Source organism: Heterodontus francisci, chromosome 20 (assembly GCF_036365525.1).
Source record: "Heterodontus francisci isolate sHetFra1 chromosome 20, sHetFra1.hap1, whole genome shotgun sequence".
NCBI classification, from domain to species: Eukaryota; Metazoa; Chordata; class Chondrichthyes; order Heterodontiformes; family Heterodontidae; genus Heterodontus; species Heterodontus francisci.
This window is the reverse complement of record NC_090390.1, coordinates 86,554,857-86,568,544: the sequence shown is the minus strand read 5'-3', so window position 1 is coordinate 86,568,544 and position 13,688 is coordinate 86,554,857. Positions and strand designations below refer to the sequence as shown.

The 13,688-nt window shown below is 43.6% G+C and overlaps 1 protein-coding gene across 1 annotated transcript in view; it reads left to right on the top strand.

Moving 5' to 3' along the window:
- The first annotated feature begins 5,941 nt into the window (after positions 1–5,941).
- fgf8b (fibroblast growth factor 8b) overlaps positions 5,942–13,688 on the top strand; it is a 68,094-nt gene continuing 60,347 nt past the window's right edge. The window contains exons 1-3 of the mRNA XM_068053397.1: positions 5,942–5,973; positions 6,123–6,159; positions 7,176–7,353. Coding sequence (XP_067909498.1) covers positions 5,942–5,973; positions 6,123–6,159; positions 7,176–7,353 — 247 coding nt within the window. The remainder of the gene's footprint in view (positions 5,974–6,122; positions 6,160–7,175; positions 7,354–13,688) is intronic.

The following is a 13,688-nucleotide window of genomic DNA, read 5'->3' as shown; positions in this document are numbered from 1 at the left end:
GTGAAAATGCCTCACTATGAAATGAAATCTGAATATGCCTCTTCCAAAAGAAGATAAGAAACAGAAGCAGAAGTAGGCCATATGGCTCCTCAAGCCTGCTCCACCATTCATTAAGATCATGGATAATCCTCTACCTCAACTCTACTTTCCCGCCAATCACCATATCCCCCAATTTCTTTAGCATCCAAAAATCCAGCAATCTCAACCTTGAATATATTCAACAACTCTCAGGGTAGAGAATTTCAAAGATTTCACAACCCTCCAAGTGAAGACATTTCTCCTCATTTCATCCCTAAATGGTTGAACCCTTATTCTGATACTATGGCCCCCTCGTTCTCTCTATCCAGGTGACAGGGCCTCTCACTTTCTACCCTGTTAAGCCCTCTCAGAATCTTATATGTTTCAATGAGATCGCCTCTCAGTCTTCTAAACTCCTGAGAATATTCTACTCAATCCCTCCTCATAGGGATTTCAATATACAAAACAAGATCAAAAATAGCCTTATCTTTGGTTGGTTCCATGTCATATTGTTCTAGAAAACTCTCGAATGCATCCATGAAATCATCCTCCAAACTACTTTTAGCAATTTGGTTTGTCCAATCTATACGAAGATTAAAGTCCCCACAATTATTGCATTGCCATTGTTAAAAGCTTCTCTTATTTCTTAACTAATACTCTCTCCAACAATATAGCTTCTGTTAGGGGACCTGTAAATTATTCCCAGCAGTGTTTACTGACCCTTGTTATTTCTTATCTCCCTTCATACTGATTCTACTTCCTGATCTTCTGAGCCAAGATCGTTACTCACTGATATCCGTATATCATCCTTCATTATCAGGGCTACTGCTCCTCCTTTTGCATTTTGTCTGTCTTTTTGAAACATCAAGTACCCTGGAATATTTAATTCCCAAACTTGGTCATGCAGTCGCCTCTCTATTAGATCAAAACCGTTTATCTCTTTTGAGTCATTAATTCATTCACCATGTTACCAATGTTTTGTACATTTTGTTTTTAATTTTAACTTTTTACAATTATTCCCTGATTTGACCTTATTCATTGATGCACTATTAACTTTAAACTCTTTGTCCCTTCCTGTCACGCTCAGCTTATCTTTACCCGGATTGTTACACTGTCTATGGCTTTGACTTCAGATTTATAAATTTCCCTTCACCTGAACTCACCAACTCCCCTCGCCACTCCCGTGAGATGCACAGTGAATACATCCCTTGTGAAACGTACAGTGAAAACAATTGCCCACGAAATGTACAATAAATATGCCTCCTTTTCAAAAGTAGAGTGACTTTTAGATGCACCTCTCCCGTGAGATGTAGTCAATATACATTCCTTAACAAGTGTACAATAAATATATTTCCCAGTGAAATTAGATTTTTTAGATTTTAGATTTAGATTTTAGATTTAGAGATATAGCACTGAAACAGGCCCTTCGGCCCACCGAGTCTGTGCCGACCATCAACCACCCATTTATACTAATCCTACACTAATCCCATATTCCTACCACATCCCCACCTGTCCCTATATTCCCCTACCACCTACCTATACTAGGGGCAATTTATAATGGCCAATTCACCTATCAACCTGAAAGTCTTTGGCTGTGGGAGGAAACCGGAGCACCCGGAGGAAACCCACGCAGACACAAGGAGAACTTGCAAACTCCACACAGGCAGTACCCAGAATTGAACCCGGGTCGCTGGAGCTGTGAGGCTGCACAGTTAACATAAACTACTCCACCCCCGAAAGGTATAGTGAATACACCATGCCTTTCTGAAATATATAATGAAAACAACCCATGAAAAATGTGCAGTGAATACACCTCCCAGTGAAATGTGCAGTGAATACACCTCCCAGTGAAATGTGCAGTGAATATACCTCCCAGTGAAATATGCAGTGAATATACCTCCCAGTGAAGTGTGTAGTTAATATTCCTCCCAGTGAAATGTGGAATGAATATACCTCCCAGTGAAATGTGTAATGAATATACCTCCCAGTGAAATGTGCAGTGAATACACCTCCCAGTGAAATGTACAGTCAATATACCTCCCAGTGAAATGTGGAATGAATACACCTCCCAGTGAAATGTGGAATGAATACACCTCCCAGTGAAATGTGCAGTGAATACACCTCCCAGTGAAATGTGCAGTGAATATACCTCCCAGTGAAATGTGGAATGAATACACCTCCCAGTGAAATATGCAGTGAATATACCTCCCAGTGAAATGTGGAATGAATATACCTCCCAGTGAAATGTACAGTGAATATACCTCCCAGTGAAATGTACAGTCAATATACCTCCCAGTGAAATGTGGAATGAATACACCCCCCAGTGAAATGTGCAGTGAATACACCTCCCAGTGAAATATGCAGTGAATACACCCCCCAGTGAAATATGCAGTGAATACACCTCCCAGCGAAATGTGGAATGAATACACCTCCCAGCGAAATGTGGAATGAATACACCCCCCAGTGAAATGTGCAGTGAATACACCTCCCAGTGAAATATGCCGTGAATACACCCCCCAGTGAAATATGCAGTGAATACACCTCCCAGTGAAATGTGGAATGAATATACCTCCCAGTGAAATATGCAGTGAATACACCTCCCAGTGAAATGTGGAATGAATACACCTCCCAGTGAAATGTGCAGTGAATACACCTCCCAGTGAAATATGCAGTGAATACACCTCCCAGTGAAATGTGCAGTGAATACACCTCCCAGTGAAATATGCAGTGAATACACCTCCCAGTGAAATGTGGAATGAATACACCTCCCAGTGAAATGTGCAGTGAATACACCTCCCAGTGAAATATGCAGTGAATACACCCCCCAGTGAAATATGCAGTGAATACACCTCCCAGTGAAATGTGGAATGAATACACCTCCCAGTGAAATGTGCAGTGAATACACCTCCCAGTGAAATATGCAGTGAATACACCCCCCAGTGAAATATGCAGTGAATACACCTCCCAGTGAAATGTGGAATGAATATACCTCCCAGTGAAATATGCAGTGAATACACCTCCCAGTGAAATGTGGAATGAATACACCTCCCAGTGAAATGTGCAGTGAATACACCTCCCAGTGAAATATGCAGTGAATACACCCCCCAGTGAAATATGCAGTGAATACACCTCCCAGTGAAATGTGGAATGAATATACCTCCCAGTGAAATATGCAGTGAATACACCTCCCAGTGAAATGTGGAATGAATATACCTCCCAGTGAAATATGCAGTGAATACACCTCCCAGTGAAATGTGGAATGAATACACCTCCCAGTGAAATATGCAGTGAATATACCTCCCAGTGAAATGTGCAGTGACTATATCCGCCCGGTTGTACTGACAAAACCCAAGGGTTTTCCCAACATTTTACAGATCCACGCTCACTAAAAGCAGAGTGCAGAAGTATGATGTGAACTCGGGTAATGTCCTGTTTCTGGTGAATTATCAGCAGAGTCTGAACTGTCGATGTGCTCCCTGTCAGACCTCTTTTAGTGTTTTAGTTTCCCTTCTGGGTGAATGGGCAGTGCAGAGTGCTCGGACCTTGAAAATTACCTTTAAATATTATCGCCTCTCACTCCTGTCGAGATCAAGAGACACCGATAGTCCTGAATTTAATTCGTGTATTTTCGTTTCTGAGTTATTTACATTTTTTTTCATTTCATACATTGCAACCTTAACAATAGACCATCTCTTAGAAATAAAATTCTTGCCGGATCTCTTCAGAAACAATTAAATTAATATTTGACACCAAGTCCTTTCTGCTGAGTTTTTTTTTCTGGATTATATTCTGCTTCAAGTGCCGACTAAACGGAGAGGAAACTAAAGGTTGAGGGGTGTTCGTGGGCCGGGAGTGTGGGGTAGTGCTGGGGACACGGAAGGTGTACCTGACCCGCCTTAAAAAGGGTGAATACTCACTCACACATACCCCACATTCATACACACACCTACGTACAAATATACACTCATACAGATACACACATTCCTGCAAATACACATATAGACTCACACATACCCATCCACCCTCCCATATACTCACACACACATACACTAATATAAACTCACACTTGCAGGTACATTCTCACGGACACATTCAGACACAATCACACACACACTTACATACAAATATACACACACGCAGATACACACACTTAGCCATTCACGCTGGTGTACAAACTCATACACATTCACCTCGCACAATCCTCCATATGTGCAAACGCATACAGACTAACACATTCATAAAATATTCACTTGCACACGTACTAATTCACATATATACACAAACAAAACTCACGACCTCAATTACAGATTGAGACACAGATACAGACATGCTCGCTCGTGTGACGGACACGCACTGACACACTCATAAGAACACTGAGTTGCACCCCCATTCACACACCTACTCACACACACAGTCCCGGCACAGACACACTGACACACAAACACCTGAAGTACCGCTTTGAAATGTTGAAAATGTAAACTTATATTCCGGACTAGTACACGCGCCTGATCAAAATCTGTGACATGTGTGTCCCTCTATAATATAGTGTATACAAACGTTTATACTGTGTTTAATAAATATATCTACATATATGTGTGTGTGAATATCTGTTAGACTGTCACACACTCATACTAAGTGAAATTCCAATAAATAATGAAATTTACTGAAATCAGAATTTACTTATATCAGAACACTTCAGCCGTTGCTAAGTCAGATCGGATCCAAGCTCCGTACTCTCCTCTTCCCCGCCCCCTCCGTGTTCTGCTCTGAAATGCCAGCAAATTTTGGCCCGGCTTATATGGCCGGCTGGACAGGTGTGCGCGGTCTATTTAAACCATTGTTCGGCTCGGAGGGGGCAGGTCCGCCAGTCGGTTTTTAGCCTGAGAGACCCAACGCGGAAAGCTCAGAACCAGTTCGACATTGGTGCGAGTTAGAGAGGGAGATAGAGAGAGAGAGAGAGGGAGATAGAGAGAGAGAGGGAGATAGAGAGATAGAGAGAGGGAGAGCAGAGAGGGAAAGAAAGGAAGGAAGAGGAGAGGGAGGAATAGGACATTTCTACTCCCAGGATGAATGTGTGAGCAGAAGATTTCAGCTCGCTTGAAAAGCTGCCCAGTAGCAGGAGAGTGCCGGAACCTGCTTTCTGAAACCGAGCAGAAATCGGGACGAAAACAACCGGCCAAAGTGCCCAGATTTTGGGGGAAATTCACAGCCCCGAGAGCGGATTTGCTGCAAATCAGCTGTCTGGTTAAAGAAGGCGAATTGAAGAAAAAAAAAAGAATTACAGACACGGTTTGACACTCTCCAATGAGAGAAACGGGACGGAGAATATCACGGATCCAGTCGGTTAAACAGGGGGCTTTGCGGGAGCGATAGAGCGTTTACAGAATCCCGGAGACTGGTCATCTCCAGAACTCTCCGTGAGAGTGACTCGCTGGAGATTCTGTGCACACAAATCCTGAGACTATATCCTTCGCCAGAGAGAATACAGAACAGAGACAGAGACAGAGAGAGGCAGCATTTTCTGGATGCAGTCCTAACCAGTCCTTCACTGAGGTCCCCACATTAATCTTCTGCCGTTCCCTTCACTCTCCGTCTCTCAAGTCTGGACCAGTCCCTTTTCTCTGACTGACTGTTTTCTTACACTATATTTTTTTCGCAACTCCAAGTTCCCTGACTCAAGCTCTCCGTCCCTGAAAATATAAGTACAGCGGCAGCTCGGGAGGCGCGACCCCGGCCTCAAGGTCCCTCACAAGCGCTCAGCCCCTCTGCCTGTTTAAGGAATCGTGCTCTGGATTAAGTCGACTCCAGGGAGTCACTTTGCAGATTATAGGAATACAATCTGTGATTTTTTTTCTACCTCTTTCATTGACGCTTAAATTATTCACTCAAACCTGCAGCAAACAAGATTCCTCTAAGATCCAGGATGCGTCTTGTATCCACACGACTCAGCTACCTGTGAGTTCATTACTTGATGGATTTTTACTGAATTATATCTCATTATTAACAATATTTTCCAATTGTTCTTTAAGCCTGCAAAGTTCTGAGCTGGTAAAACTCATGGTTCTGAATGTCTTCACTCGCTAATGATATCCCTTCATTCACAGGTGTCTGCAGCTGCTGGCTTTCTGTTTCCAAGCCCAGGTTGGTGTCATTGTTTAATGTTTTTTCTTTATTTGTTTGTTTTCCGCGTGTAATAATATAATGAAAAAATTGATCGCCTGTCTCTCAAAGGAATGGTGGCAAATTGATACAGAGCCTTTTAACTGGAGGTGATTCTGAGAGTGAATGTTTCCCTGTGTCGGAATAAGAAAGCCGATGTGGAATAATGACACACTGTGCAGGAAGAGCAGACACAGATGGGGACTAACTGGGGTAAAATACAGCAGTGAGAGAGTCCCCGAGGAGAGGAGAGAAAAGACGGAGAGAAAAAGAACGCGAGATAGAAAGAAGATAGAGAACGAAACAGAGGAGACAGAGAAAGGGAGAGAGTGTCAGAAAAGTGAATAAAAGAGGGTGAAAACAGAGCTGGAAATTAGAAGGTAAAGTAGGATAGATTAGGAGGCACCGAGCAGCAGATAGGCGCAGAGAAAGACAGATGCGAAGGTGGATGTTACAGTCTCGGCCTTTTCCACATGTTTATCTCATTAGCAGTCCGCTGTATAAATTCATGTCTTTGTGTGACATTTGGGATAAGTGTAACTGTAATTGAAGGAACGGCGATGTCAGCCCGCCCTCGGGCGCCCAGTGCACCCGGGCAACAGGCGGTCTCAGTGCAGCTCCCACCGCCCCTCTGTCTGGGACCAGGCACCTACTGGCCCAAGCTCACCGGCCCAGGAAACTCAGTTACTGAAATACACAACAAATAAATAAAATATTTCATAGAAGAGAGAGAAAAAAATCAGGAGGGAAACCAGTCATTTTTTTTTTTATTAAACGATTTACACAACTAGATCCTCTCCGAAATTCTGTTGAGGCTTCTGTTAATTGACTAAACTATTTTAAATATTAACATTTTTTAAAAAAAAACAAAAGAAGTGAGGAAGACATATTCTGGACCGAAGGAAGTTCCCGCAGGCGGTGCCTGGGTCTGAAGGCGGCTGTCTGTATCTGTGATTGTTTAATGTACACGTGTATTGTATATTATATTTTCTTTCAAGGTAACCTATCAGTCACCGCCTAATTTTACACAGCACGTAAGAGAACAAACCAGGCAGACGGACCGGCTCAGCAGGAGACTCATCCGCACCTACCAGCTCTACAGCCGCACCAGCGGGAAACATGTCCAGGTCCTGGGCAAGAAAATCAACGCCAAGGCAGAGGACGGGGACAAGTATGGTAAGAGAGACAGAGTGTGTGTGTGTGAGAGAGAAGATTGGAGAGAGAAAGACGCTGGAGAGAGGAAAGGAGACACTGGAGCGATACAGGGAGACTGGGAGAGAGGGAAGGAGATACTGGAGAAATAGAGGGAGACTGGGAGAGAGGGAAGGGAGATACTGGAGAGATAGAGGGAGACTGGGAGAGAGGGAAGGGAGATACTGGAGAGATAGAGGGAAACCGGGAGAGAGGGAAGGGAGATACTGGAGAGATAGAGGGAGACTAGGAGAGAGGGAAGGAGATACTGGAGAAATAGAGGGAGACTGGGAGAGAGGGAAGGGAGATACTGGAGAGATAGAGGGAGACTGGGAGAGAGGGAAGGTGACACTAGGGTAGAGAAAGACGCTGGAGAGAGGGAGGGAGACTTTGGAGAGATAGAGGGAAACTGGGAAAGAGGGAAGGAGACACTAGGGGAGAGAAAGACGCTGGAGAGAGGGAGGGAGATAGGGAGACATTGGAGAGGTAGAGGGAGACTGGGAGACTGGATGCAAGGAACGAGACGCTGGAGAGAGAGAGAGACTGGATAAAGTGGAGCGAGACTAGGAGTGACCCTGAGAAGTCTAAGGAGAAACAGCAGAGGGTGGAAAATAGATTACAGAGTGCGAATGAGCGCAATTTAAGAAACGGGCCTGGGGAGGGTGGAGGGGGGGGGGGGGGTAATTAAAGCGAGAAAGACTGAGAAAACAAGTGTGCGACAACAGAGAGAACATACATGGCAAAAAAGAGAAAGTGTAAAGGTGGTGAGTAAGGAGAGTTTTGGATGAGAAATTAATAGCAATGAACGGGTGAAAAGAGAGATTCTCCAATTCAGTATGGGCTGAGTCAGAATCAGGGCGAAACAGTGAGCGGAACCTAAGTCCGGGAGCCAGGCAGAGGAGTTGGGATATTAATCAGTCTCTTGGACCTCTCCCCTTTACCCCAGGCAAGATTATTTTGCTATTTAACTGCTTTCTGTTCCTTTGCTGCTTCGGGATTTAAATCCACTGGGACGGGCAGAAAGGGTTTGAAAATGCTCAATAAACCCCAACCCGGGTATCAAAGGATACCGTTCCAATAAATAAACCAGTGTCACAACCAAACTACACCGTTTGTAGAGAGAGAGTGACAGTGTCTGTCTGTGTGACAGCGAATCATTCTTCTTGATGTTTAATTGTCGTTAACTACTGTCGTTAACTACATTCTGCTTGTACCTGAACGGCGGTTGGGTGGAATATCCAAGTTTAAAGTACATATATAATCCCAGCAGTCAACTGGACTAAATCCATTTAATGTTTTGTTCAAGGACAGAGGAAAGAGTGAGACGCGTTCAAATAATTGAATTTAATTTGCTTTTCTGTTCCGTACACTCCTTGAAGAACTGGATTCACCCAGTCAGGTGGAGTTCCTCTGTCCCTGTTTTTTTCCATGTGGGGATTTCTCTCCTCCTGTGTCTCTGGGCAATGCATTAAATCAATACTCAAACCCTTTTACTGCCGAACAGATCGATTGATTCCGCCCTCCCTCCAATTTATGGTTGTTTTCTCGCTTTATTTAATTAAAAGGAATCGCTCCCTCCGCCTGCTCCCTTTCTCAGGACAATATTGGCGGCATTTAATCAGCAGCTCGAATCGATCTAGAACCTTCCTTATGGCGATGGCTTCTACAGATGGTTGTGTTTGGCTGTGCTGTTTGGTTGTATGTGATTTTTTTTTGAGGGATTTGCTTGTGGTCATTGATTTTGGTATTTGGGCTGTAGTTTCTGGTGATTAGTTGTGCTGATTTATTGTGGTGAATAGTTGCCATGGTTAGATGCTCGGGTTGGCTCTGGTGTTTCGGCGGTGGTGGTTGAACATAAGAACAGAGCAAAATAGCAGCAGGTCATAGAACCCCTGAAGCTTGCTCCACCATTCAGTACTATCATGGCTAAACTTTTACCTCAACTCCACTTTCCTGCTGTATCTCCATATCGTTTGATTCCCTTATCTATCAGTCTCGAATATACTGAACGAACTGATCAGCCACAGCTCTCTGGGGTAGAGAATTCCAAAGATTCACAACTCTCTGAATGAAGAAAATTCTCCTCATCTCAGTCCTAAATAGCCCATCCTTCATCCTAAAACTATGACTCCTCATTCTAGACTATCCAGCCAGGAGATGCAGCCTCTCAACATTTGCCCTGAACAACTTTCTAAGAATTTTATACATTTCAAGGAGATCATCTCTCATTCTTCTAAACTCCAGAAAATATAGGCCCATTCTACTCAAACTCTCCTCATCCCAGGAATCGGTCTATTGAATCTTTGTTGCACCCCTGTAAGGCAAGTATATCCTTCCTTAGGAAAGGAGACTAAAATTGTGCACAGTACTCAAGGTAGGGTCATAGAATCATAGAACACTTAAGGGACAGAAAGAGGCCACTTGGCCCATCATGTCTGTGCCGGCTGAAAAACGATCCACCTATTCTAATCCCACCTTCCAGCATTTGGTCCATAGCCCTGCATATTACGGCACTTGAGGTGCATATCCAGACTCCTTTTGAATGAGTTGAGGGTTTCTGCCTCAACTACCCTTTCAGGCAGTGAGTTCCAGACCCCCACCACCCTCTGGGTGAAAAAACTTTTCCTCATCTCCCATCTCATCTTTCTACCAATCACTTTAAATCTATGCCCCCTCGTCACTGACCTCTCTGCTAAGGTGAATAGACCCTTCACCTCCACTCTATCCAGGCCCCTCGAAATTTTGTACATTTCAATCAGATCTCCCTTCAGCCTTCTCTGTTCCAAGGAGAACAACCCCAGCCTCTCCAATCTTTCCTCATAGCTGCATTTTTCCAATTCTGGCAACATCCTCGTAAATCTCCTCTGTATCCTCTCTCATGTGAAATTACATCCTTTCTGTAATGAGGTGACCAGAACTGCACACAGTATTCAAGTCATGGCCTAACCAATGAGTTATACAGTTCCAGCATAACCTCCCTGCTCTTGTATTCTATACCTAGGCTAATAAAGGAAAGGATTCCATATGTCTTCTTAACCACCTTATCGACCTGTCCTGCTACCTTCAGGGATCTGTGGACATTTACTCCAATGTCCCTCACTTCCTCTGCACTTCTCAATATTTTCCCATTCATTGTGTATTCCTTTGCCTCGTTTGACCTCCCCAAATGCATCACCTCACACTTCTCCAAGTTGAATTCCATTTGCCACTTTTCTGCCCATCTGACCAGACCATCAATATCTTCCTGCCTAGATCAATCCTCCTCGCTATCTCCCACACAGCCAATCTTTGTGTCATCCACAAACTTCTTGATCATGCCCCCTACATTTACGTCCAAATCATTAATATACACCACAAAAAGCAGGGGACCCAGTATTGAGCCCTGCAGAACGCCACTGGAAACAGCCCTCCAGTCTCTAAAACAGCCGTCAACAATTACCCCTTGTTTCCTGCCACAGAGCCAATTTTGTATCCACCTTGCTGCATTTCCCTGGATCCCATGGGATTTTATTTTTTTTAACCAGTCTGCCATGTGGGACCTTGCTAAAATCCATGTCTCACCAAAGTCTTGTACTATTGCAGCAAGACTTCTTTACTCTTATGCTCCAATCCCCTTGTAATAAAGGCAAACATAACATTTTCCCTCCTAATTGCCTGTTAACCTTCTGTGATTCGTGTACACGGACACCCAAATCCCTCTGAATACTAATGTTAACCAGCCTTTAAAAAAAGGCCTCCTTCTATGCAGTGACCATTCTACGATTCTATATTCTGCTTTTCCATTCTTTCTACCAAAGTGGATGATTTCACACTTCTCAACATGCTATTCCATCTGCCACTTGAATGCTCACTTAACCAGTCTATATCCTTCTGTAGTCTCTATGTGTCCTCCTCACAGCTTACTTTGCCACCTAGGATTGATTACAGTGAGTAGTCCTGGTGATTCTTGCTAGCGACTGGTGCTGTAATGGTTAGTATCCTGAGCTTCCAGGAAGAGATCCCAGCTACGCACCTGGCAATGTGTAACTCGGAGCCAACATAGATTGTTCTTAATCAGAATTTAAGGGGGATTTATACAAATAGAAGTTGGAAGTTTTTACATTATTATTTTAAGCATATTTCAAGACCAGAAGTTAATTTGTACAAAAATGAGGTTGGTAACTGAAAACTTATCTAAGTTGCAGGGTGTTTCTTGTTGTCTGGGTATGGGTAACACTGGCATGGTGACATTTATTCTCCGTCTGTAGTTGGCATGAGTAGGTAGCATTATGTCTTCTTCAGAGGTCATGAGACTGGAGTCATCTGTAGGCTAAGCCAGGTAAGAATGGTAGGTTTCCTTCCATGAAGGCAAATAGTGAACTAGTTATGCTTGTGATGACAATTGAGCAGCTTTCATGGGTTACTTCCTGGTGCTAATCAGCAATTTACATTTATTGAGGTGCCACAGTGGGATTTCAACTCATTGGCTGCAGGTTATTGGTCTAGGGTATCAAATCCATTAATAATGTTGTACTTCCACTTTCAGATAGAAAGATTTCAGATGTGCATGGACACAATAGTGGCTGTGTCACTTCTTAGACTGACACTGAAACACACAAAGGCAGCATTTACACTAAAACTGTAACATAGTACAAAATGGTTTCCCTTCAACCAATGCTGCAGTTGTAGTGTAACCAGAGGTAGGGCCAAGCATGACTCCAAAGTGAAGCAGAGCGAGACTTCGCCAAATCACTTCTCACGAACGTTGTGGTCGTAATATGAATGCAACCTAAAGTCATGGAGTGTGAGATCCCACTCAGGGTCTGTCTCACATCAGATTGAACACACACTATCTGTAGTATAGCTGCAGCCCAGTGTGAAATATTCAGAAAGATCACTGATTAAACTGTGTACAAGTGGTGGAATCTTTCTAATGTTATTAAAAGACAGATGCTCCTGACAATAAAAGCTTGGCAATTACTCTTTTATGGTTTACTTTATCTGGAGGTGGCCACCTAGCAGTGTGACTCCAGCCTGCCAGCTGTTTTTAGCTCTCCACTGATAGCGGGTAATGGGAAGGTGCAGTAAGCATGTGCGAAGGTATGCGTGTGTATAAGACTATGTCTGAGTGTATTTGTGTGAGCGTCTAAATATGTACCAGTGTTTATGTGTTGCAAGTGTCTGTGTGTGTGAAAGTCACAAGATTGCAAGTAATTTCAAATGAAGGAGTCAATCGGCACATCTTAGATCATCTGCACAGAATTAAAAAATTACTTTCTCCATCACCTTGACTAACTGTCTCTTGAATGAGTTGAACGTTTTCGCTTCCACTAACTTACTTGGACAACCAGTCCAAGTGCTTATCATTCTTCATGTAAAAAAATTCTTCCTGACATCAGTCCTAAATTATTCTTTCACCAGCCTACACTGGTTCATTCACACTTGGCACGTTTAGTCATAGAGTTATACAGCACAGAAACAGGCCCTTCGGCCCATCGTGTCTGTGCTGGCCATCAAGCACCTAACTATTCTAATCCCATTTTCCAGCACTTGGCCTGTAGCCTTCTATGCTGTGGCATTTCAAGTGCTCATCATTTAGCGTTGGTGCAGAAGCCTAGAACCCCAAGCGAAGCAGAATGAAACTGCTGCCTTTGGGTTGTGGCAGACCACTTTGTTCCAGGATCACGTCAGGCCTTGACACTGGAGTCAAGCTACATTTACGGTATAACTGCAGTCAGTATTAGTGTGAAATGATAATGCCTCGTACTAACACTACAGTTGTAATCTCTGTGCATTCTGAGTGTCTTGTCCTATCTTGGAATAGAGATTTGTGTATGTGTGTGTGTGTGTCTGCCTGTGTGTCTGCGTGTGTGTGTGTGTGCATGTCTGTGTGTGTATGTCTCTGTGTCTGCCTGTCTGTGTGTATGTGTGTGTGTCTGTGTGAGTCTGGGTGTATATGTCTGTCTATATGTGTGTGTATGTCTGTGTGAGTGTGTGTGTCTGTGTGTATATGTCTGTCTGTATCTGTGAGTGTGTGTGCCTGTGTGCACATGTCTGTCTATACGTGTGTGTGTGTGTCTGTGTGTACATGTCTGTCTATATGTTTGTGTCTGTGTGTGTGTGTACATGTCTGTCTATATGTGTGTGCGTGTGTCTGTGTACATGTCTGTCTATACATGTGTGTGTGTGTGTGTCTGTGTGTACATGTCTGTCTATATGTGTGTGTGTGTGTGTCTGTGTGTACATGTCTGTCTATATGTGTGAGTGTGTGTGTCTGTGTGTACATGTCTGTCTATATGTGTGAGTGTGTGTGTCTGTGTGTACATGTCTGTCTATATGTG